The sequence below is a fragment of the Megalops cyprinoides genome, chromosome 22 (genome assembly GCF_013368585.1).
Source record: "Megalops cyprinoides isolate fMegCyp1 chromosome 22, fMegCyp1.pri, whole genome shotgun sequence".
NCBI lineage: Eukaryota > Metazoa > Chordata > Actinopteri > Elopiformes > Megalopidae > Megalops > Megalops cyprinoides.
This window is the reverse complement of record NC_050604.1, coordinates 19,992,178-20,014,221: the sequence shown is the minus strand read 5'-3', so window position 1 is coordinate 20,014,221 and position 22,044 is coordinate 19,992,178. Positions and strand designations below refer to the sequence as shown.

Here is a 22,044-nt window from a genome sequence, read left to right as displayed (position 1 = left end):
AGAGGGTTTTCCCAGGTCTCTGTTCATGTACATTGGTAACAATTTATACCCATAGTTCCTCAATGAGGATTACGGAGACAGTGACGACCAACCTCAATGCCCTTCTCCTTCAGCTGCACACTGCCAGCCAGTAAAAAGGCGTAATCCCTTAAAAGTGGACACCTCAGCTTAATGCTGAATTACAGTAATGACATTATACACTAATGAGGTTCTGATTTTAAACGTGGCCCTTTAAACAGCAATAACAGTGCACGCTTCGCATGGGACAGAGATTCCCACTGCAGCAGAATCCAAGCATTGCAGCACACACAGCGCTCCTTTTGAAGTGGTGTCAAGGCCCAAGCTTGACTGCGATTTGAGATTCAATTTCACAAAAAATTCAATTTCATGAAGACAGGGCGGCAGTGTAGCATAGTGGTTAAGGAGCAGGACTCGTACCTGAAAGGTTGCCGGTTCAATCCCCGCTGGGACACTGCTGCTGTACCCCTGGGCAAGGTACTTAATCCATAGTTGCCTCAGTAAATATCTAGCTGTATAAATGGATAACATTGTAAAGAACTGTAACTAATGTAAGTCGCTTTGGATAAAAGCGTCTGCCAAATGAATAAATGTAAATATAAGACAGCGTTGCTGCTGGCAGGTCTCTACATTACGCATGAGGCAGAACACAAAGGTAAAGATCCAGGATACCTCTCAAGAGGGAGCTCCTTTAAAGAGCAATTAACCCTCTCTGTTCCACTTAAATCTGCATCTGGGAACCACCTGGGAGTTTTTTCTCACCCTGCTGTGCGCATACTCTGAACTACCAAGCCTTTGTCTGAGGCTTCAAGGGAAAATGACAGCATTTTCTCAGGCACATTTTCGCTTACTGATACAGTACCAGTCAGAGGTTTGGACACACCTACTCATAGAAGGGTCTTTCTTTATTTTTACTTTTTCTTTAGGAAAGACATTCATAAAGACATATATATATATAGTGAAGTTTAAAGAAATTTCAAGAAGTTCAGTCTGCATTTTAGTCCTAAATGACAGTTTGTACACTCAAGGACAGTTGGGATTGTGGATGGATGCTGGTATACTGAAAGACAGCTTGACATTGCAATGTTTTGTGTCAGTGCCAGGGGGTGCCCTGGATAGCAAATTTAAATGCACTTGCATTTGCATGCATTTCAGACACATTTGTGAAGCTTTCAGTTTGGAAATGAACACTTTCAACGCAGTTGTGTTTGCTAGGAATGATTTAATAGAGAGTTACAGGTACAACATTGCTGCCCAAATCTGACCATTAACCGTCACATCGACAAAAACGACTCACTGGCAAACAACAGTAACAGAATATCCAAACAATCAAATAAAATCCAGAGCTAAGAAATAAAGAAATCAAGCAACACCACGCTAAAAAAAAAAATGTAACAATCACTGACACTAACAGTCCTGACATGTCAATATTCCTGCATGCCTTAAGGGCCACTGCATGCTAGATACAAGAGACAAAGAAACATTGTTTCAAATCAGTATGGAATCCCAGGTTTACCAGTGACATTGTTTTCATCTATGGGTTTAATTTAATTTGAGCCTAATAAGGTTTTGCATATCCCCATCAAAAAATTTTGATCTGTGTGGGTCGCATGTTATTGCTGCAGAGGTATTTCCCTGCTCTCTGAATGAGTATGATACAGAACTTTCTTTTCAAAGAAACCTGCAGCTGCTTCAGTCAAAAAAATCTTCTGTAGTCATGGTATGTGGCATGAGCAATTAATGGCTAAAGATCAAATACAATCATTTTTCGTTGTTCAGTAAAAGCTCAAAAACAAAATTAATTTAGTTTTTGCCAAAGACATTTAAACAAATTTTGTCAAAGCACTGCAATTAGCTTTGGCGTCTACATGATCTTTGAGATCCTGAAAATCATCTGACCAAGCCAACACTGGTCTTAGCAATTGTTATTTCAATTGGATTAAAGTTTAAATGCCTGAAGACTGAGAAGCAGAAGAACATATTAAACTGAGTCTTTAATAGCAGTGGCCTGAACTTTCCATAATTAGAATTATGTATTATGTATAAGAAATGCCCATATGTTTTAGTTATGTCTTTTTCCATAAGTAATGAGCTTTACAAATCATATGTTTTGATCCTATATCTAGCTCTGTCGTCAAAGTAAAGCTTCCTTAAGGACAATCATACCTTCCTACAAGCAAGGCTTGTTATTGCCATGTTTCTGAAAGGCCAATGGCAAAGACTTTAATGTCCAGGTTACAGTACAAAACAACAGGAGGTTGTGAAGGTCAGCAACCACTGCCCCAGGCATCAGTGGTAGCACACTTCAGGTAAGACTGCCAATTAGACTGGCCATTGCGGTTATTATTGCATCACTGAATAGGGGGCCAATGTCCGTGTAAATGAAATATTAACACAGTAAGACACTAATTATCCATCAGTTACACAGTCTAACTGAGGTTTGGCAAAGACCACCACAATTAACTCACCTCAACCACCTCGGACACCTTTTTACACATCGCTCTGCGATGAAAAAATCTGAAGTTACAAGGAAATGAAGTTTTTCTGCAGTATAAAAAAGAAAACTGGTAGTAATACAGTGCAATCTATAATCCTGTTAACATGCTCTTTTATCCATGGGGGGAAAACATAATTGATAAATTAGAACATGATGGCTATTACGCATAAATATTTTCAGTTAGACACAGCGCATAGACATTTAGCATTTCAGGTATTTGTAAAAGGAAACCTGTCCCTCCAAAAATGTTTTTAAAAGCCATGAAAATTGCACAATGAACCGTTGTCCCTTTCCATAGAAATATCTTTTGAGATCAACAACCCAAGCTAAAACCATTTGATCTTTCAAATACATTTACCGATTTGTATTTATGTAAAATGGAACAAATGATTTGGTGCATTGTATTAAACAACATCCACACAACAGTACTTTTCAGTGTGTTAAGACTAAAAACAGTGACGGGCAGCTTTAAGAGTGTCTTTGTGTTTGGGAGTGACTTCCTCGTAGGAACCACAGAAAGGGTGGAGGAACGCAGTTGTTGGGTGGTCCCACTTTTAAACCCTAACCGCTACAAGATCTGCTCTGCACTTAATACAGCTTAAGCTTTCTCCAAAGACTTGTAGTACTCCTTCAGCACGGTCCAGGCCTTGGGGGCCATGAAGCCTTCCGGAGGGTTCTGGCCCTCTCTGGCCATTTTGCGCATGCGCGTTCCTGAGATGAAGTCGTAGTCCTGGTGGCTGGAAGAGAGAAGAGATGGAGCGTTCGCTCATTAGCGTCGTTCTGGCAACGGCCCGTGTGTGCAGTGTGCTCACCTCTCACTACAGCAGACATTTTCACACAGACAACATTCCCGCCAAAGGCAAAAAAAAAAAAAAAAAAAAAGTCTAAAATGTTCAGAAATACCACACATGTGATGTGAAGACTGCCGCACGCTGGTCCCCTTCCATCATGTGTTCAGTGAAACAATCTCATGGTGGTGGTGGTGGGGGGGGGGGTAAATAGCTGATCTTCACTTCAAGGCAACAGAAAAAGAGGCAGGAATCTAAACCTCAGGCGTCCGCCATTAAACTGAAACCTTCTGCTACACGTTCCAGTTTAAACAAATGGTTCAAAAAATAAACAGCGGAGCAAAACGTCTGATAAACACAACTAATCAGTCTCTTCAATTTACATGCAAAAATCCCCGCGAACAATTCACCAGTCTAAATACAGCCCTCTGTGGCTCCACCATATTAGCACACCGCACAGCTAAATGAAATATTCGTCCTTTATTAGATATCTCAATCCAAACACAGAAGTAGAAAAATAAATCTCCGTACAAAAAGCTCATTCCAGGCCTGCCACCACAACAGAGCAATACCACTGACAGAATGCCATTCACCCGCTTTGATTTGATTCTTTCATATCGACCTTTTAGTTGCATGAATTTGTCCCAATGCTTTTTTTAATAAAGAATCTTTTATCATAAGCTGTTTTTTTTTATGACAGTTTTATGTCGTGCCGTTTCAATAGGAGGGTTGACCAGAGAAAGGTTCTGACATAGTTGCCTGGGTATTCCCTAATTGCTCACACACAAAAGCCTGTTCTCCACACAGTGACCAGACTGGGGCTCCAGTGTTCCCATTTAGTGTTAATCCGCTCATTTTATTTGCTATTACGACCAAGTGTTAATATGTCTCACTGGTGCAAACAGCCTATCCCAGGCCCCAGACATGCTCCCCAAACTCGGCGGACAGGTGGCAGAAAGCTGTCGAATGTGCCCAATTTCCTGAGTTACCAAACCCCCCCCCCCCCCCCCCCCCCCCCCGCCCCCCACAGCAGCTCCTGACACAAACACGCTGCCTCTGGCCTGTACGCATTCCCACGCCGGAGCAGGACGCAGAACACCCTGTGCCGAATTCACAGTACTCTCAACATCAGCGTGCCCTCAGCATTCAGGGCAACTTGGAACACGGTCTCCAAAAAACAGTGCTGGAAAACACACGTCTCTCTTGTCAGCCATTGTAGAATTCTAGTTCTGCATCACTGGGTTGCTCAGTTTAAGGACTATCACGTTCTCAAAGTCCAAGGTGAAATTACAACTAAACCGCATTTTGAATTGGACAATAAAGTATTATCAAAGAGTTTACCGAGTCACGGGACTGTCTGAAGCGGGGAACTGCAGCACATTGTTCAGATAGTATTAATTGGGGGGGGGGGCGGCAGACTGCAGAAACCATATTCCGTAGAGACAACTTAGTATGCAGTCAAATGAGAAACAGCTTGCATTGATTTGAGCCATTAAGCCAAACTTTAAGGGAGACTTTTAGGGGGATCGCTGGCAATTAGTCTTCGGATCCATATTCATTTGAAATTTGGCACAGCCCAATAACGTGCAGCCGAGCGGGGGGAGAGCAGACGGGCCGCCATAAATTTCAGAAGGCGCCAAGCGGACCCTTTGAAATGCAGACTGAGTTTTAGCCTTTGCTCCCACCAACCTGAGCTCCAGCTATGAGGGAAGTGCCAGCGCACGGCTATGAACCCAGCTCCACACAGCGTGTCTGAAACTGTCTGGAGAAACAAAGGCACTAGCTGAAAACTACCAAGCTGAGGGAAAGCCTACCACTTAGCGTTTGAAACGTATCAATTTCGGAGGTAGCCAGCAAACAGCAGCGCCCAGGCTTCACTCCATATGTGGGGCTGCTGAGTTGTCAGCAGACAGGCGTACAGACACACCCCTTACACAATCATGCCACCACCATCAAAGCATTTATATCCCAATGGCTTGGAAATGTCCCTGCCTGACTGTAAGCCATTTGAGGTGTCTCCACACCATGTACTGCCCACCAAAGACCTTTTAGAAGAATGCTCTTATACACAAACCTTCATCCTACACACTAACTCTCCCAGTCAGCCACCCCATATAGAGAGACACCAGAGAATGTAGGTGTAAGGAGGCATAAGAAAGAGTCTTTTTCACAGAGCAGTGTCACACTGGTTGTGACCAGTTGCCAAATATGGCAGCATTTTTTGCCAGTACATGAACCATTTTACCATTTAGACGAACTGAACTATGATGCAATGCCCGAGCAGGTCTTCAAACGCTGCCTGAAAACCGTGCCAGGTTACTGCTGCAGAGGTCTCTGCGCTGACAGCGTTTTCAGTCCTGATCTCTGGCAGACATGGCTCATTACCACCACAGCTCGGGTGTCGGGGCTATTTATCATCACAACGATGACAGACGACGTTCGCTGGTATCCGCGGTCTACGGTATCCGTATACAAATACGCAATAAATAACAGCTCCGTCTGATTTTCATAACACATCAAAGCTTCCGGAACGGCGCAACTCTGCAAAAGGGTAAGAAAATAAAAAGCGTTCCGGTTTACCCCCCGGTTCAGATTCGTGCAGATAAGAAAATGAAAGGAAAACACACGCTGACGTTGCACTTGAGGAGCTGAATGATAGTTCTGCCGCTTTAAACACGGCACTTAACTGTTTACATGCTCTACAGAATTTTATCCATAACAGTACTTGCTGTAAACCAAGTTTCTCTCCTCCCTAAAGAAGAAAAAAAATAAACTGCTGAACTAGTTTTGTGGAGACGTTTATATGGCTGTAAATCTTACCCATCAGTCTCTGTTGACAATGAAATGTACACTACATCCAAGTGTCATGAATATTTTTTAGAAAAAAATTCCTTGCCATTTTGAAGAAATATCCATTTGACTTTTCCCCCCATTCCTACTTATACAGAAGGTTAGTTTTGTTAAGGGAATTTTTTTTTTTCCAGGAGCCAGAGTACCCAGCCAGCCTACCTGGGATCTACCCGGCAGCTTTTATCTTTCAGCGGGTTAACTTTAAATCTAAGGTAAACACTTTGTATCCTCAGATAAAGCTTCAAAGGTGGTGGATATTATTGTTATCATTACTGTTTGTGCGCACAGCAGAGGAGAGGGCTGGAATCTGGGCAGCATTAGCTGTGTGGGCGTTAGGAGAGTAGACTCACTTTTTGGGGTCGTAGAAGTCCATGCACTTCTTCACCTTGTTGTAGGCAGCCACCTTGAAAGGCACAATCTCCAGGGTGATGAGCCCGGGGGCCATGGTCAGCACCTTGGCCCCATGCGTGGGCTCGTACAGGTCCTTCCCTGTGTCCGGGTGGGGCATCCCCGCAGGGTCACGGCCCACGATGTAGAAGTTGGCCCCGGCCACCATCCGAGCCCTGCAGTGCCACTGGACCTGAGGAACGGCAGCGAACCCAGTCACACACGAGAGCTGAACCCAGCCCCGCCCTCTCTCAAAGGGACATTCCCCACTGCAGCTCCTCTCATACCCAGTCCATGACTACAGACCAGGTCTAACAAACAGCCAACCTTTAAGGGTAGGAAAGCTGTAAACTGTGGTTCAAATGAACACCTTTCAAGAAAATAAGTTTAAATGGATCCTATTTTTTTTTAAATGTGACTACAGACACTTCATTTAACATGTATTTTACCTTAAAGTATATTTATAAATTATACTGTACAGCAGTGTAATTATACAGAATGGTACTACCATAGCATCAGTAATTTATAATAAAATAGCTACCAGCACAGAGAGGATGTCTTAATGCATGCTATTTCAAATTCAACTGCACTTCAAACAGTGCCCCTAAAATAAAGCCAATGGCTGTGTACAGCTCAGCAGCCTCAGCCAATCTGATTCCCTGTTGTTAAACAGGTGTGTTGAACATGGACCCGCAGTATTGGCCACTTCCTTCTGATGTGCCTTAAATGTTAGGACCATCTGCACTTCCTGCCCATAGCCGCACAGGCTGGCTGGCTTATCTGCATCTCAGCTGACCGATCGAAACAGATCTGCTCACGATGCTTTTAGAACAACCTTCTGCCATTAAAGAAGTGACTTCAGATTACCCCCGATCCTTTACTGGCAAGAACCTTTGGAGATGTTCCAATGTAGAGAATCTGTGTTATTTCTGTCTTCGGAGTGTTTTAACCATATGTGTCTGGAATCCACTAGACAAGCTCATTTCGTTCTACAAACCTCAAGAGGCACACAAATTAAAACTACACAGGGGAAACCTGATATAGATTATCCTCACTCTACGACAATAAAGAAATCTTGTCAAATCTAGTCTGGCACCATGATAAAAACAATGAATCAGGTCTCACCCTTTGACCACTAGTCTTTCACACCCTGCCATTTGCAAATATTCCTTAAGGTGTTCAGTACTCTGCTCTTCTATAAAAGTAAAGCAGGGTTTCCACTCAGATGTACATTCTCAGTGACCTTTCTGTGAAGCTGCATTTGGCCTTGAACACAGGTCGCCAACAACCTCCTGTAGTGAGATTAATGTGGAAGCCAGCCAGATAGCCAATTGTCTGCAATGTCACTGAGGAGAAACATCAAGCTAGTGAATTAGAACAAAAGATCAATGTATCTTGCTTGCTGTCATATAAAAAAAACGAACTTAAAATTTTTGTCAATTTAACAAGGATCTTCAGCGAAGTTCATATATCTATCCAGCTTCCATCACTTTCTCAGGAAGTGGAAACCCTTTGCATTAACCAAGACCGTGACCATGCCAAGGGGCGGCAGTGTAGCATAATGGTAAGGTACAGGGCTCATAACGAACAATGGCTGCCAGTTCGATTCCCTGATGGAGCACTGCTGTTGTACCCTTGGGGAAGGTACTTAACGCACAATTGCCTCCAGCTGTATAAATGGATAACATGCAAAAACTATAACCTCTGTACGTCACCCTGTATAAGAGAATCTCTTGACTGGCAATAATGTAACGTAAAGGTAATGTGATGTGACTGAGGCTGCAGTGCTTACCTCAGTGGGGCCTGCGTACATCATCGGGGAGGGGAAGATGGCCACGATGGTGGAGTCGGGCCGGAGCACACCCTCCTCCAGCACGGCGGCGTGCTGCCTCATGCGCCAGGCCAGCGGCACGTCGTCGTCCTTGGTCCACCCCCCCAGCGGGTGCAGCAGCAGCACGGGCCGGCGGTAGCCGCGCTCGATCAGCCGCCTGTGCGTGTCCTGCATCAGCAAGGCGTGGCCGTTGTGCACCGGGTTCCGCAGCTGGAAGGCGAACACCGCGTCTGCGGGGGGAGAGAGAGAGAGAGGACACGTCGCGGCTGAGAGGCAGGCAGCATCTCCATAAAGCAGGACAGAGCCGATTCTCCAGGTTTATTCTAACCAAATCCTCTTTGGTATCACTGACTGTGAAGGACTGAAAAGAACTGTTATGAACTATAAATAACAGAAAGAACTGCGAATAATGGCTACTTGCATCACGCTTGTATGCAAGTAATACACAAATATTGCAGTGTTTGTATTTTGTAGTAATGTTGTATTGTATAATGTTAATAAAAAATAGAGAGATACAACAGATACTGTGTGCAACAAATAATGGAGGAAGTCTTTATACCTGCGTTCAGTTCTTTGAACTTCTGCTTCAGCTCGGTAGGAGTCAGGCGATACTGGTCCAGCCCATCATTCCAGTAGATCCGGTCCAAAACCTGGAGGTCCCCCCCAACCAGCCAATCCCCGCTCTCCATCACCATCTGTGACAGGAACGCCAGGGTTAGAGGGGAACAAGCCGCACCAGAAAGAACCACAGTCCCATCAGGCTTATTATAAAGCGGGGGTAGAGAAACCAAGCCTGCAGCATGTTGTAACTCATGTACACGCCATGATAAATACAAACTGAGCACTAAGCATTAGCACCAGGACAGAGTGGGCACTGCTGGTCATGCTACTAAGCTAATGATAAACAGCCCTTGGTTGAATCCATGTACATTCAAAACACTTAGATGTCTACATAATTGACTCCAGCAACTGTCCCATGACTTGACTGCACCTCAGTCTATGAAGCCAGATATAAAATGTTCCACACGACCATGAAAGCATGAGCTTGCGACCACACTGAATGCGAGTCCCCCCCCCACCCCCACCTCACAGAAGTATTTAACATCCAAAAAGCCATTTCGCTTAAAAGCTATCGTTTCATGCTGTAATTCTCCTCTGCCTTCAACAGCGTTTACAAGGCATTAGCTGGCACTCAGAGAACCATTAACCTAACCCAGCATGTTCTCAGAGAGGAGGAGATGCCACAAGTCTTAACCTCACTTAATGACTGTCAGGATCAGAAATTCAATTTGACGATTCTGTTTAACTTAACCGCGGTGGAAAAGTGGGGTTTCGCTGTGCCAACCCGTGCTGTGTGTGCCTGCCGGAGGAGAGCGGCTCCTGGATGCAGGCGACTTGGAGAGCCACGCTGTCCCACATTCCTCTGCACGGAGCGGGGACCAAAAAAAGAATCGCCTTGGCAACAGCTCAAACCCTGTCTCAGCTGGAATGGTTAATGGGGTCGGGACCTCCACTGATAAATGGACCATTACGCGGGGCGAAAACTGTGGTCCTTTCAACTTCGGGGATCATCTCGAGTCTGAAAAAAAGGAGCCCGGTAAGAATTCGGTCCAAGAATCTGTCAGGTCCAATCTGAGGACGTTTGCGCTGCAGAAGATAATGGACTCTGCCATCCACGTTTTCTTAATAAGTGTGCGCTTCCAACATGCCAGATATAAAGATGCCGGTCAGAGTTACTGTTTGAATTATGCTTTTTACTGCAGATGAACTTGTGCTGATATTGGCATGAGGTCATATGTACGTGCAAGCAATGGCCATGTGCTCTGGGGTACTAAGATAAAATCTGGGACAGGCCAAAGTGGAAAATGGCACTATCCTTAGTCCCCTATGTACCCCAAAACTAGCCTTTAAGAATGCTGCATTTGCAGAGAATAAATGCAGTCTGCATTGTGCCATTATGATCTTCACATTTAAGCTTTTCTTTAAGGAAATATTTCTGACAACACAACACTGACTTAATCCCTCACACTGACAGACAGGAAAAGGGATTTAGCCCGGCCTACGGCACAGGTTATTCAGCCAGGCTCTGTGGGGCTCTGCAGATTAAGCTCTGATCCGTCTCCTCAGGGCTTTCAGTCCTACCCGCCTGTGAGGGTAACACCTTAATAACGTTAAGCTTTCTAAATAGTCTACCCTATAGCAGCAGATCACAGCCACAAGTGCGTAATCAAAATTCAAATTAGCACACTTAGTTGCTACAACCTTGTATGCCAAGCAGGCACTGGAGAGGATTGGGGGTATATATGAATATACTGACTGGCTGCTAAAGTGGTCTATCCAGGCCAACGTACAAATAGAGTGAAATTTCATCAACACCACATTAGGTGAAGCTATCATGTCGGAACCAATCGAAAGACGGTACTCCACAGAAAAACACCAAGGCTGGTTTAAATCTGCGAGTATCTGAAAACACACAAAAGCTCCACCCATTTTGGGTTTCTTCTTCACTCCATGTGAAGTCCCCTGGTCTCACTGCACATGGTTGAACATTCTGCTCTGTTCCAGTGAGGTCCAGCCCCACTGCAGGCGTCGCTGGCAGATAGAGGCACCTCATATTGAAGACCCTTAGCTTTGTACTTTTCAATCATCAGGCTCTTTAAGGACTGAGCGGGTGCACTCTATGCTCTTTCTGCCTGCTCCAGTTCACAATTCCTGCTACGGCTCCCAATTTACTCTAGATGATGAAGCTGTACAGCTGATCCCCGTTTAAAAATGAGGTGACAACTAGAAGAGAAGAGCAGCTTTAATGTTCCTATCAATCCTGATCTCTTTAACGAATGTTGCACCGCGCGCTCCCATGGCAAACAACGCCGGATTTTCTTGTTGAGTTTGGAACGGCCCGGTGTTTTTTCTGATCCGAAATCTCACTTCAGCTGGCACAGGGGAGCGTACGCCAGAGCGTTCCGGGACTCTTCAGAGCCATCGAGTGTACCTGAGCGGCCTGTCAATGCCTGCACATGGAAACAATTGCGCATTATTTATTCCGAGATGTCTGGAAGGGGGAAGGTGGCCTGCTTTTGGCAGGAGACTCGCTGGAATATAAAGACCTCGGCCAGAAGAAGAACAGGCTAGGGGCTGTGTGAACAGAGTGCAGTTGAATTTAAGGAAATGCAGGGGTAGGGATTGCTCAGAGGGCTCGCCCACGGAGGCCCTGTGGGTCGATTTCCACCTGCCTACGTTTCGGAGGGGGGGGGCCACTGACCTTGATGTAGGGGTGGTCCTTGCAGGTGGTGCCCCACTGCCGGGCGCAGCGCTCCTCCTTGCGGTGCTCGTAGAACTCAGGGTTGCGGAGGATGGCCACTCGGCGCCCCCCGTAGACCAGAGCGAAGGCAGTGCATCCATCAAGCCTCTCCTTGTCCTCGGTCGAGACAGGCAGGACCACAGGCACCGACAGGTTAATCACTCCACCTGGGGGGAGGTCACAAAGGCAGCAGAATGAGGGCAGCGTCCAGGCTCATGCATGACATCATCACTTCAACATCTGCTCAGCCTTCATCAACATTCGACCTCATGGAAAAACACCAGGACTTGCTGGTCCACAAGGGGAAAAAAAAATCTGGATGCAGACACAATGGCTTTCAAAGGCACTAGAGATAAATCTGTTCTGTCCAGTGGGGTCATATGCAGAACATGACATCCTCCAGCCACAAAACTCTAGCCAATACATCATCCGTCCAAAAATGTGTGATAGGGAATACACTCTTTAAAACCATAATTGTTATTATGAGGGGGCCAAACAACTAAGGAGTGAAACTTTGCACACATATTCCATTTACCATAATACACATTTTTTAACATTTGCATTTGCTGGTTATACCATTGTGAATGCTAGACACATTAGTAGAAAGTATATCTCATCACTCGTGTGTACAATTCACACTAAACTTTGTACGCATTATTTGTTGCCTCTAAGATGACAGATCTTTTTCAGTTAAAGAAATGTGGCCATCACAAGCTAACCATAGAATGCAAAGAATGAATGTGCATTTGCTTGATGTAAAATGTTAGTAGAATTATAGAATTAGTTTTGTATTGTGTGTGTGTGTAGTGCATGTACAGTACATCTAAACCTCCAAATGAAGAGAGATACCAAAAAGCTGTAAAATTAGGCCCATGGTGAACTCAGTCCAAGGGTAACAGCACATTAGTAGCATGGCTATCAGTCATTTCTACTTACTTCAGTGAAACTCTCTAGTAAAAGAAGCCCTATGCAAACAGCACACTTTTCTTTACCACACCAAACATTTCCAAACATATCACCCATGGATTATATTTAAGAATAAGAGAGAGTGTTTGATAAAATACAGAGTAAAGATACAGCCTTTATAACTAAATGCCAATACACAAACAGCTCTGTCTCTAAATACAGTGAAGCCTTCCACAGAAGGACCTGTAAACAATCTGACAAAGAGGGGGGCTGTTTCCTCTAGGACTGCACTGTAAAACAGAGCAGGACACTTTAATGCGGGGTGAAATTACCTTTCACTGCCATACATTTCACTCTCCCAAAAACGGTTTCAGCAGGGAGCTCTTTCCCCCGCGCAGACGTTAGCTTGGCAGATTCGTTTAGCCCCACACCTTGATTAAACCAACATGGTCACGGCGTTTCACATCGGATTTACATCCCCCCCCAACCCTCCCCTGCCCCTGTGCCGACAGGCCTCCCATCCCGCACTTTTAAAACAGCATAGCCAGCTGGTTTCCATAAGATACCGCCCTTTGTGACGCTCCGCTCCAGCCAAACGAGAAGAGAGAATCTGACAAGTAAGCGACAGGTTGAGGAACCTGCACTTGTGTGTTAAGCCTACAGGAAGTCTCAATTTGAGACTTACATTACATTATTGTCATTTAGCAGACACACTTATCCAGAGCAGCTTACATGTGTTACAATTTTTATGTTACTTATTTATATAGCAAGATATTTACTGAGGCAATTGTGCCTGACCAACGGTACAGCAGCAGTGCCCCAGCAGGGAATTGAACCAGCAACCTTTTGGTAACAAGCGCTGCACCTTTCCACTAGTCTACACTGCCGCCTCTATTCAGGCTGTTATTACAAATGTGTTCTCTCAAGGTGAAAATCGGATAATCTCCGACACACAGCTCTGTGGTTCTGGAGGCCGACACGCAGATGCAGTTACGAAAGACGAAAAGACATTTCCAATAGTTGGGGTATTTCGACAGGACAGCAGGCATTTCTATGTTTGATTACTTTGGCACATCTAATTGGACTCCCATACAGCCCATAAAGAGACAAACGACATTCTGTGGTAGCAATTATTAATGGGTCTGACCCCTTCAACTCTGAGACAGTTTTCCTGGAATGAATATCCTCGAATCTTCTTTGATCGTAACCCCAGAACTCTAGTAATGTGAACATGGTGCCCTAAAACATTAGTTCAGCAATGGATTCCTCTTCTAAAGGGTATTTTTCTGGCAAAGGAGTTCAGTTTAAGTGTAGCATGGGAAAACTAATGAAGCACAGGCCTTATCTTTAAAACATGAGTGTTAGCTTAAGTATTTTATTACACAGGAGGGGATTTTCTGTCAGAATGTTTGGCTGCACAATGTACAATAGAGAAATCATTGTTATGAGGCAATAAAAAGTAATTTACTCATTTTGGAAAATCATACTTTGTCTTGAAAATTAATGTGATTTTATAGTCTCCTAAAATGGAGAAGATCATAGAAACTCCTGGCTTTGATCACTTCTCAAAGATGGTCTTTTTCTGATCACATTTATGGGCAAAGGATAAATGAACGCAGTTTTAGTTCTGGTCATTTTAGCATGATCATATTACTTTACCTGCAATTTCGAAGTTTCCTTTATGTTTTATTTTCCCTTATCTCTTTGGTCTTTTGTTACTGTGCAGAACCCTAATCTTAACCCTAACATGTTACATTCATTTCCTCTTTTTTGGCCTTCCGAGAGCTTAGATCTCCCCCTAGTGGAATCTACTCATCTCAACAAGCTTTAGCTTTTTTAAGCAGTCAGTAGGGATATCCAAAGTGTTTCTTCTTTCTTTACAGCAAGGAAAACGATTCTTACCATCCAGGAGGCAGTCAAAATGAAGGCACTGCAGGTACTCCCTCTCCCTCATGAAGCCGTTTAGAGGAGTCGCCCAGCCTTCTGCCAGAACCTGAACCCACTGCATGTCAACCTGAGACACAAGAGACAACACACGACCTGAAGATGACCTCCTTCAAGAGCCAATAAAACGTCAGCTTCAGTTTGTCCACCGCCCTCCGATGCGTCTCGCTCCGACGGTGTAAAGCGGGGTGAAGAGAGGAAGGCTACCTTGCTGATCTCCACGGCTGGCAGCGTTTCTGCGTCTGCCTTGGCCAGGTCCAGTTTGTTCTCCGGCACGTACAGCTCCTTCACCTCGTAGGATGCATCCACGGGCACAATGTCCTAGTGAGACGTGCAATCAGTGCAACAGGGAAACCAGAGATATTAAAGACAACAGAAAACTGCTACACGACATTCAGCTCCTGAATGTGCACCTGAACGGCTTTTTAATTTAAGCAAGTGCTTCTGTCGACCCCGATTACCTGCAGAAACTAGGCATTTGAAGTAACTAGTAATTATATTTCATGATGTCGCACTACATTTCAGGTCTATTTCCCCACTGTAGTCATACTTGGAATTGCTCTATTGTGCCATCTAGAGGTTCCTTTTTTGATTTAACTCTTATTTTATGTGATTTCAAGGGGAGTTAGTGAGTGTGCAGACAAAAAGGACAGACAGACGGAGGTAAAAGAAATTCCCTCAGTAATGGTAAGCATTCAGGAAAACTTCCCTATTACCCATGTTAACCTATGAAGCTTTAAATCAGCCAAGGAAGCCCACCTTTCCCCACCTTGCTAAATTTGTTTTGTTTTTTATAGTGGTAGTGTACATTGTGGGAATTTCTGAAGTCATTAAATAAAACAGGTTCTTTAACAATTACAGCTAAAACATACAACTTCTAAAACCAATACCCATTGCCTATTTAAAGGAGTGCAATACCAATGTTTCACCACCATCAAGGTTATGTCAAAGGAGCAAGGTCTGCAGTCTGTGATCAGGCTTGTACGTGTTAAGCATGCTGCAGAATTCACACTCCCTTACCCTTTCCTGCAGGAGATCAACCAGCTGCTGTATACACTCATTCACACTGCAGGAATCAGTCTTCAGTACAAGCTCGGGGGCCTCTGGTCTCTCATACTCAGAGTCTATGCCAGTAAAACCTGTGAAAGACAGAGAAATACAGGGATGCACTGAGAACCAGCTGTCATCCTTACAATATTCACCACCTCAGGTCTTATCTTTCTGATGTGTCTATTATTAATTATCTGCTTTTATTGTAGAAAAGTAGTCAAGCATGAATGCTCCAGACAGAATATCTCAATGGACTGGCTATGTGGTCCGCTGACAATGACTGGGAGCCCACAGCTGCAGAACAAAATGGCTTTGCTGCACAGGGAATATGGGTGGTATAACTGGAATTGTACCTATCCTCCCACCAGTGCTTATTTATCTGTAATGTATGTTGTGTGAGTAAATACACTTTTGACGTGGAGGTGTATCAGGGCATTGCGCTTGCTACGCCCAGCACTCCTGCACACGCGGTTGTTGCAGTGAGACAACCCTAACAATCACGCTGGCAATGCCAAACAGGACGAAAAAGGTGGAACATGCATAAAAATTTTGTGTCTCCTGGAAGAAAAACACAGCCCTCTGGTTTCTTAACAGGCTTTACATTCGGCAGATTCTAAGTGCTTTACAGAACATACCCTAGTCTGGCCCTAGACAGCCACTGAGGAAACCACACTGCTGCAGTGTGATATCAGCTCGAGAAAGTCCAGCCTGCGGGTGGCTGAGCTGCATCTACTGCACTAACGCAGAAAGTAGGCGCGTGGTGCAAAATTTCATATCTAGGAAAATCAGATGACTTTAGCAAGTGCAGACCGCAAGATGTGTAGTGCAAAACTACAAGACCTACAAATAGAAGAGCTAGGAGAAAACATTCATTTCCTCTGCCTACAAACTCAGAAGACTGAAGCACGCAGGCACACACCATTTAAAAACCAAAAACAATTCAATTCCACTCAAGAATTTCAAATGGCTTTTTGGTACTTTTGCCTATGTTAAGATACTAAAAATACAATTATGTGGCAAAAAATATAAATTATAGGTTTCTTGCATTGCATTAACTAGAAAGATAAAAAAGGCTAAGTATGGTCTCTGAGATGATGCAAAGCCTCACCTCTGATTTCTCCAGCTCTAGCTCGCTTGTAGAGCCCTTTCACATCCCTCTGCTCACACACATCCAGCGGTGCGTCCACAAACACCTCGAAGAAGGGCAGGCCCGCGGCCTCGTGGATCTTCCTGGCGTTCAGACGATCCTGGGATAGAGAGATATAGCAAAAATGGTCACATCTAATACTAGTAAGAACAGGCTCTCATCCCAGACCTGCCTGGGGAGAAAGCCACAGGTGTGACACTATCTCATGGAGTTTTAAAGCTCTGTTTTCCATTAAAAAAAAATTCATATCTATGGTTTTCATGCACGTGTCTCTACCAGCTAGCTTGTACCTTGTCTGGCCAACTACTGAAACTTGGTCATACAGCCCTTCTAATAATGCTGAGTCCTCACATGGCTATTTGCTTGTGTTGTACTCGGCCTCACTTGTAAGTGACTTGGGATAAAAGCGTCTGCCAAATGAAAAAATGTAAATGCCAAGCTGAGGGTCTCACCCTGCTGTAGGGGGAGATGAAGCTGGCGATGCACACCAGCCCTGCGTCAGCGAAGAGCCTGGCCACTTCAGCGATGCGCCGAATGTTCTCCTCACGGTCCTCGGGGCTGAAGCCCAGGTTCTTGTTCAGGCCCTGGCGGATGTTGTCCCCGTCTAGAGTGTAGCAAGGGATGCCGTGACACACCAGGTACTCCTCCATAGCCATGCTCACCGTGGTCTTCCCGGCCCCTGACAGACCTTTGAGGAAAACAGTAGCATATATGTATTAGTCATAAACTCATCAAATGATCAGTCAGTGAATTGTTGCACATTTTATTCTAAAAACTTAAAGCATTATGCTTCTTCAACCAGTAAGACAACATAGACTCATCTCGCTAGCAAGAAAAACGATTCGCTAGCTATGACACGCTTGTAACAACGGGTATAGTAACAAAAGATTAACGACAGATTAAACTGGAGTTGATAAAACTACCCCCGAAGTTTTGAGTGTGGATTTAAATGTAAATGTAATTCAACACTACGCACCCGTCAGCCAGACAGTGCATCCCCGGAACCCTGATCTGGTGCCCACCACTTGTCCACGCTTGTTCCTGCTAACGTGGTGAGCCTGGTACGTAACGTTGGTGGCTCTCTGCATCCCCTGAAATATTTCAGCAAAAAAAATACATCTGAAAATTATAAAAACGATTAACTGAGATCAGTTTTTTATTACTAGTATTATAGACAGCAAAAGAACACTCAGCTTAGTCTAGCATTGCGTTAGTCTAGACTGCGTTTTCGCTATACTATTGACGTGGGAGGATGCAGGTACTATGTCCAATCAGTTGTAACGACGACTGGAATTTAGGTAGCAATGCAAACGTAATTTTCCAGCTAACGTAGCTAGATTCATTAGTAAAAAAAAACAGACGGCTTGACAACAACAGTCCGGTTGCCGACTAAAGCGAAAACATAATGAAAAACATGACTGTCTGCAAGTCCGAACATGATTACATATATTAACTAATCAGGTTTACAGATAGTCTGCAAAATAAGTTCTAGTTAAACAATGGTTGTAGTTAGTGTTAACAGTTGCCCACTGAGCCGGTGAAATGAGATTAAAGTTAATGTAGCAACCTGGCAGCCTCTTGCGAATAGAACTAAATGCAATCATGTGTTCTTCTGTGCTAAATGCAAATAGCTATCGAGCACTTCTGCAGTGTTCACAATTAAAAGGTAAACCATCTCTTTTCGGTACAGTTAGCTTGCCAGCTAGCCCGCTAGCGACGCTAACACCAAGCGCAAGCGGTGTACGTGGCGGAGCGGGGGTGTGATCGTGTGACATCCTGAACTCACCCAATTCTCAGCGGTGTTGCTCAGTTTCTGTTTCTTGTGCGAGGTCCCGGAAGTATCCATTGCGATCTGAAGTTATTGATTCTGTCGCTGGTTGTGTATGTAAGCTAATCAGTAACCAATTTCCTTATCTGTTTAGCAGACAGGCAGCTTCATGAATGAGAAGACCTCAGGAACCGAGCAGCATTACGGCCAAAACTTATGCGAGCTCGTCATCGGAAGTGATGTTTCTGTTGGCTTCGCAAGGCGTCGCTATGACAACTAGCACAAAATGTCGTAAAGGGGAAGAAGCAGTTTTGTCGCATAGTTTGTCGCCGACCGAAAGCCTTCATCACGTTAGAAACATTTCTATCAAAAGTTTATTCATATTACGAATACGTCACGTAGGAAATCATATATATGTCAATGCATACTCATTTTCAAGAGCAGCGCTGTCATTCAAAGAACTGATGGCAATATGATACCAATTTTAAGCTAGTATGTACATAACACTTAGCCTACTAAAGAGACAAGTCCAAACTTAAGTTACCGAATGGTGACTCAAGTCTTTTCGTCCTTTCTTTTATTCTTATTGGCAGGGCAGCAGGTGCTCTTATCAGTCAGAATATGCCATGCAGTTTTCTTTACGTAATAAATACATTTTCTATTATTTTACATTTTCTTTAAAATAATATGGAAGTAACTGGTTATAGACCAGGTTTATCTATAAAGTCATAGCTCACACCACTGTGGACTTTCAGAGAAATTAATGCATAAATCTCAGGGGTTTGAAATCTGAGTTTCAAGGTAAAGTCTTCACCTGTTTTATTGCAGTTGAATTTCTACAGAAAGGTGACACGCTGGAGTGACCAGCTTCCGCATAATAACTGTTCAAGGATAAACTCTTTGAACATCAATGTTACAGTTACTAAAGTGTTTTTAGTGACAGGAATGCCTCAAGTAGCCTATTTCTGGTGTGTCTGTCTATGAGTGAACACGGGAGAAATATGGATGACTGTTTTTGAAATCATTTGTATTTTATGACCTGAGACTGTGTTTGTATTAGACTGTACATTATTATTTATCATGAAATACAGATGCATCCAAAAAGTCTTGAAGTTGAAGCATTCAGATTAGGGAGAATTAACTGATGTAATTTGACCTTCCTCCTCAAAGGATATAAATGCCCACAAACTTGTTCATACAGTGCCTATGAAAATATCCAACTGTTCAGGCCAATTATTTATTAAGCTACCTATCACCAAAATGCCAAAACATTTGACCATTATATACCAAAAAGAGTGATATCTCAGGCTCACACCAACTTCAATTCCAACTGCTCCCTATAGGTGGAGACAAAATAAATGGTATTTATCCTAGCAACTGTGTTTAACATCTTACCTTCCCAGATCTGGAACTGAATAAAAAAAACTTCAGAAACATGCATAAATCATCAAGCAGTCAACATTGCAGTAACAGTCAATTGTTCATCTGGTAATACTGCTTTTTGTCCTTGATGGACCAAGTAGTGAGGAAACATTACATTGCAGTTCCTAAGCCAGAGAAGCATATCTTATCATTTTTTTAAGTATTATCTATTCATACTGCTGGATATGTTCTGCAGATTGCGCAAAGGTACCACAGCAGTGCCCCAAAGGTAACTTGTTCTTTTCCCCAATGGAGTATTGCTACTGCACCCTCAAAACTTGTAAGATGATTTGCTAGGTATTACAAACATCTAGCAAATCACATTGCAGGCTTTTGTTTCTGATTACTGGACTTAATAGTTTGTGGCTATATGTCTGTAAACTTGTAGAGATTAGCTGTATTTGAAAGGTCTTGGACTGATGCAAAGAAAGACTTGTTTCTCAATTTTAGCCACCTAAATGGCAGACTAACTATCTTAACAAACATCGCCATGGCAACAGTGGTGCTTTCACTATATGCAATTTCCTCAGCTGAATTACTGTGTTTATGCAAATTTTAGTGAGCAGTAGTTCAATATAAGAAGTTAGCTACCATCTAATTAGCCACAGAAAATAGTTTTTCCATCATGGAAATTTCAAGTTATAAATAGGTGCAGGATCACAATTATGGAGGTGCAACATGTGGTGTTGGTTATTAGTTTTCATTATTCATGAGAAAAAAAGTATTTAAGCATGCAGTATTTTACAGCAAGTCTCTTCATTTATTTCCTTTTCCACATGACACAGAGCACTGGTTAATATAACAACTCACCCATTTTGCCTACATAGCTATTTACTTTTCCCACAGAAGAATAGATGACCATTTTCAGAGTCTTTATTCAGCCTGTCAGACTTATTATTGTAGATAATATTTTTTTAAAAATTTATGAAGTTTGAACGCTGAGGTTTCATGAAAGATGCACCTCATTGACATCATCTTGCCCCAATTTATCCCAACAAATCCAAAATAGATTTGGGATTTTTCTCTGCTGAGGGTCTCATATATTAAGAAAATCTCCTTAACATTACTGAACACAGCATAAGCCTGAGCCCAATGAACTGGGCAGATTAAAATCATTTTATAAGAACGGTAGCCCCATGTCTATTTGTTCAATAGGATGTGTGAACATGCTTAGAAAAAATATTGGTATAAACTGATTACATGCAAGTGAACATTAATTCATCATTGTGAAGTATGCGCTAAGACTGTCTTTAATTACATATATGATTATCTTTGCTAAATTAGTGTAGGTAGTTCATATTTAAGAATCAAATTACAGTCATAGATCAAAGTGCATGAGGATTAAATGTCAGAGGTACAGATTTTGTGGTAGAGGAACCACATCTGTATATAACCCAAAAACCTGTGTTTAGGAAAAGCCACTTCCACATCTAAAGGAGGAGCTTCTAAAGAATTATTTGATGTCAACAGGTCCTTTATTATTCCAAGGAAAGCCCTGTAAGTGGCCTATTTTTAGAGTAACCATATCTTATCATGAAATTATGCAGGCGCGGTCCTTTAATTTCCCCCTTGCTTGAGTATATAATTACCTTTTAGAAGACTAAGACTAATGTAAAGCTTATGTTTAAAAAATGTTTTTTATGTAGCAAAATATTGCTTTTAATTTTGTTGGTCATTTCAGATGGCCATTGAGTTGATAAATACAGACATTTACTTATTATATTATATATATATTAAATTAAACGTTCATATTGCCAATAATGTATAGTTTACTGCTGAAAGCCTACTCACTTTAATTCATTGGTGTGCTGACGTAACAGCGATTCTCGAACAGCACGAATTTCATGTGACTCCTTAATCATGAGAACATCATTTCATTATCCATACGCTCTGTTGTTACTGAGTCCGCATTAGACTGCCAACCAAAACAAAAAAGCAAGCAATATAAAATGTATTATCAATGTACATATTTTCGCGTTGTTGCTGGTATTGGCTGTGAATTTGCTATGACAAATCCAATGAGTAATTAAGGAGGTCTAGGGAAACCCAGCTCATCGTAGAACGCACGTGTATCACCCTTAGCCTTACTCTTCTGTCTGGAATGACGACGTGGATTCACTGCGTGTTTGTTTTTA

The 22,044-nt window shown here is 43.1% G+C and overlaps 1 protein-coding gene across 1 annotated transcript; it reads right to left on the bottom strand.

The window, feature by feature from the left end:
- Positions 1–1,234: 1,234 nt before the first annotated feature.
- Positions 1,235–18,708, bottom strand: papss1 (3'-phosphoadenosine 5'-phosphosulfate synthase 1). Its single transcript, XM_036517257.1, has 12 exons — positions 18,506–18,708; positions 17,696–17,810; positions 17,172–17,407; positions 16,681–16,819; positions 15,543–15,661; positions 14,730–14,843; positions 14,481–14,592; positions 11,634–11,839; positions 8,931–9,066; positions 8,333–8,601; positions 6,504–6,733; positions 1,235–3,252 (listed from the first exon to the last, which is right to left on the bottom strand). The coding sequence occupies exons 1-12, from the start codon at positions 18,563–18,565 to the stop codon at positions 3,114–3,116; spliced, it is 1,875 nt and encodes a 624-aa protein (XP_036373150.1). The 5' UTR covers positions 18,566–18,708; the 3' UTR covers positions 1,235–3,113.
- Between the last annotated feature and the right edge of the window lie 3,336 nt (positions 18,709–22,044).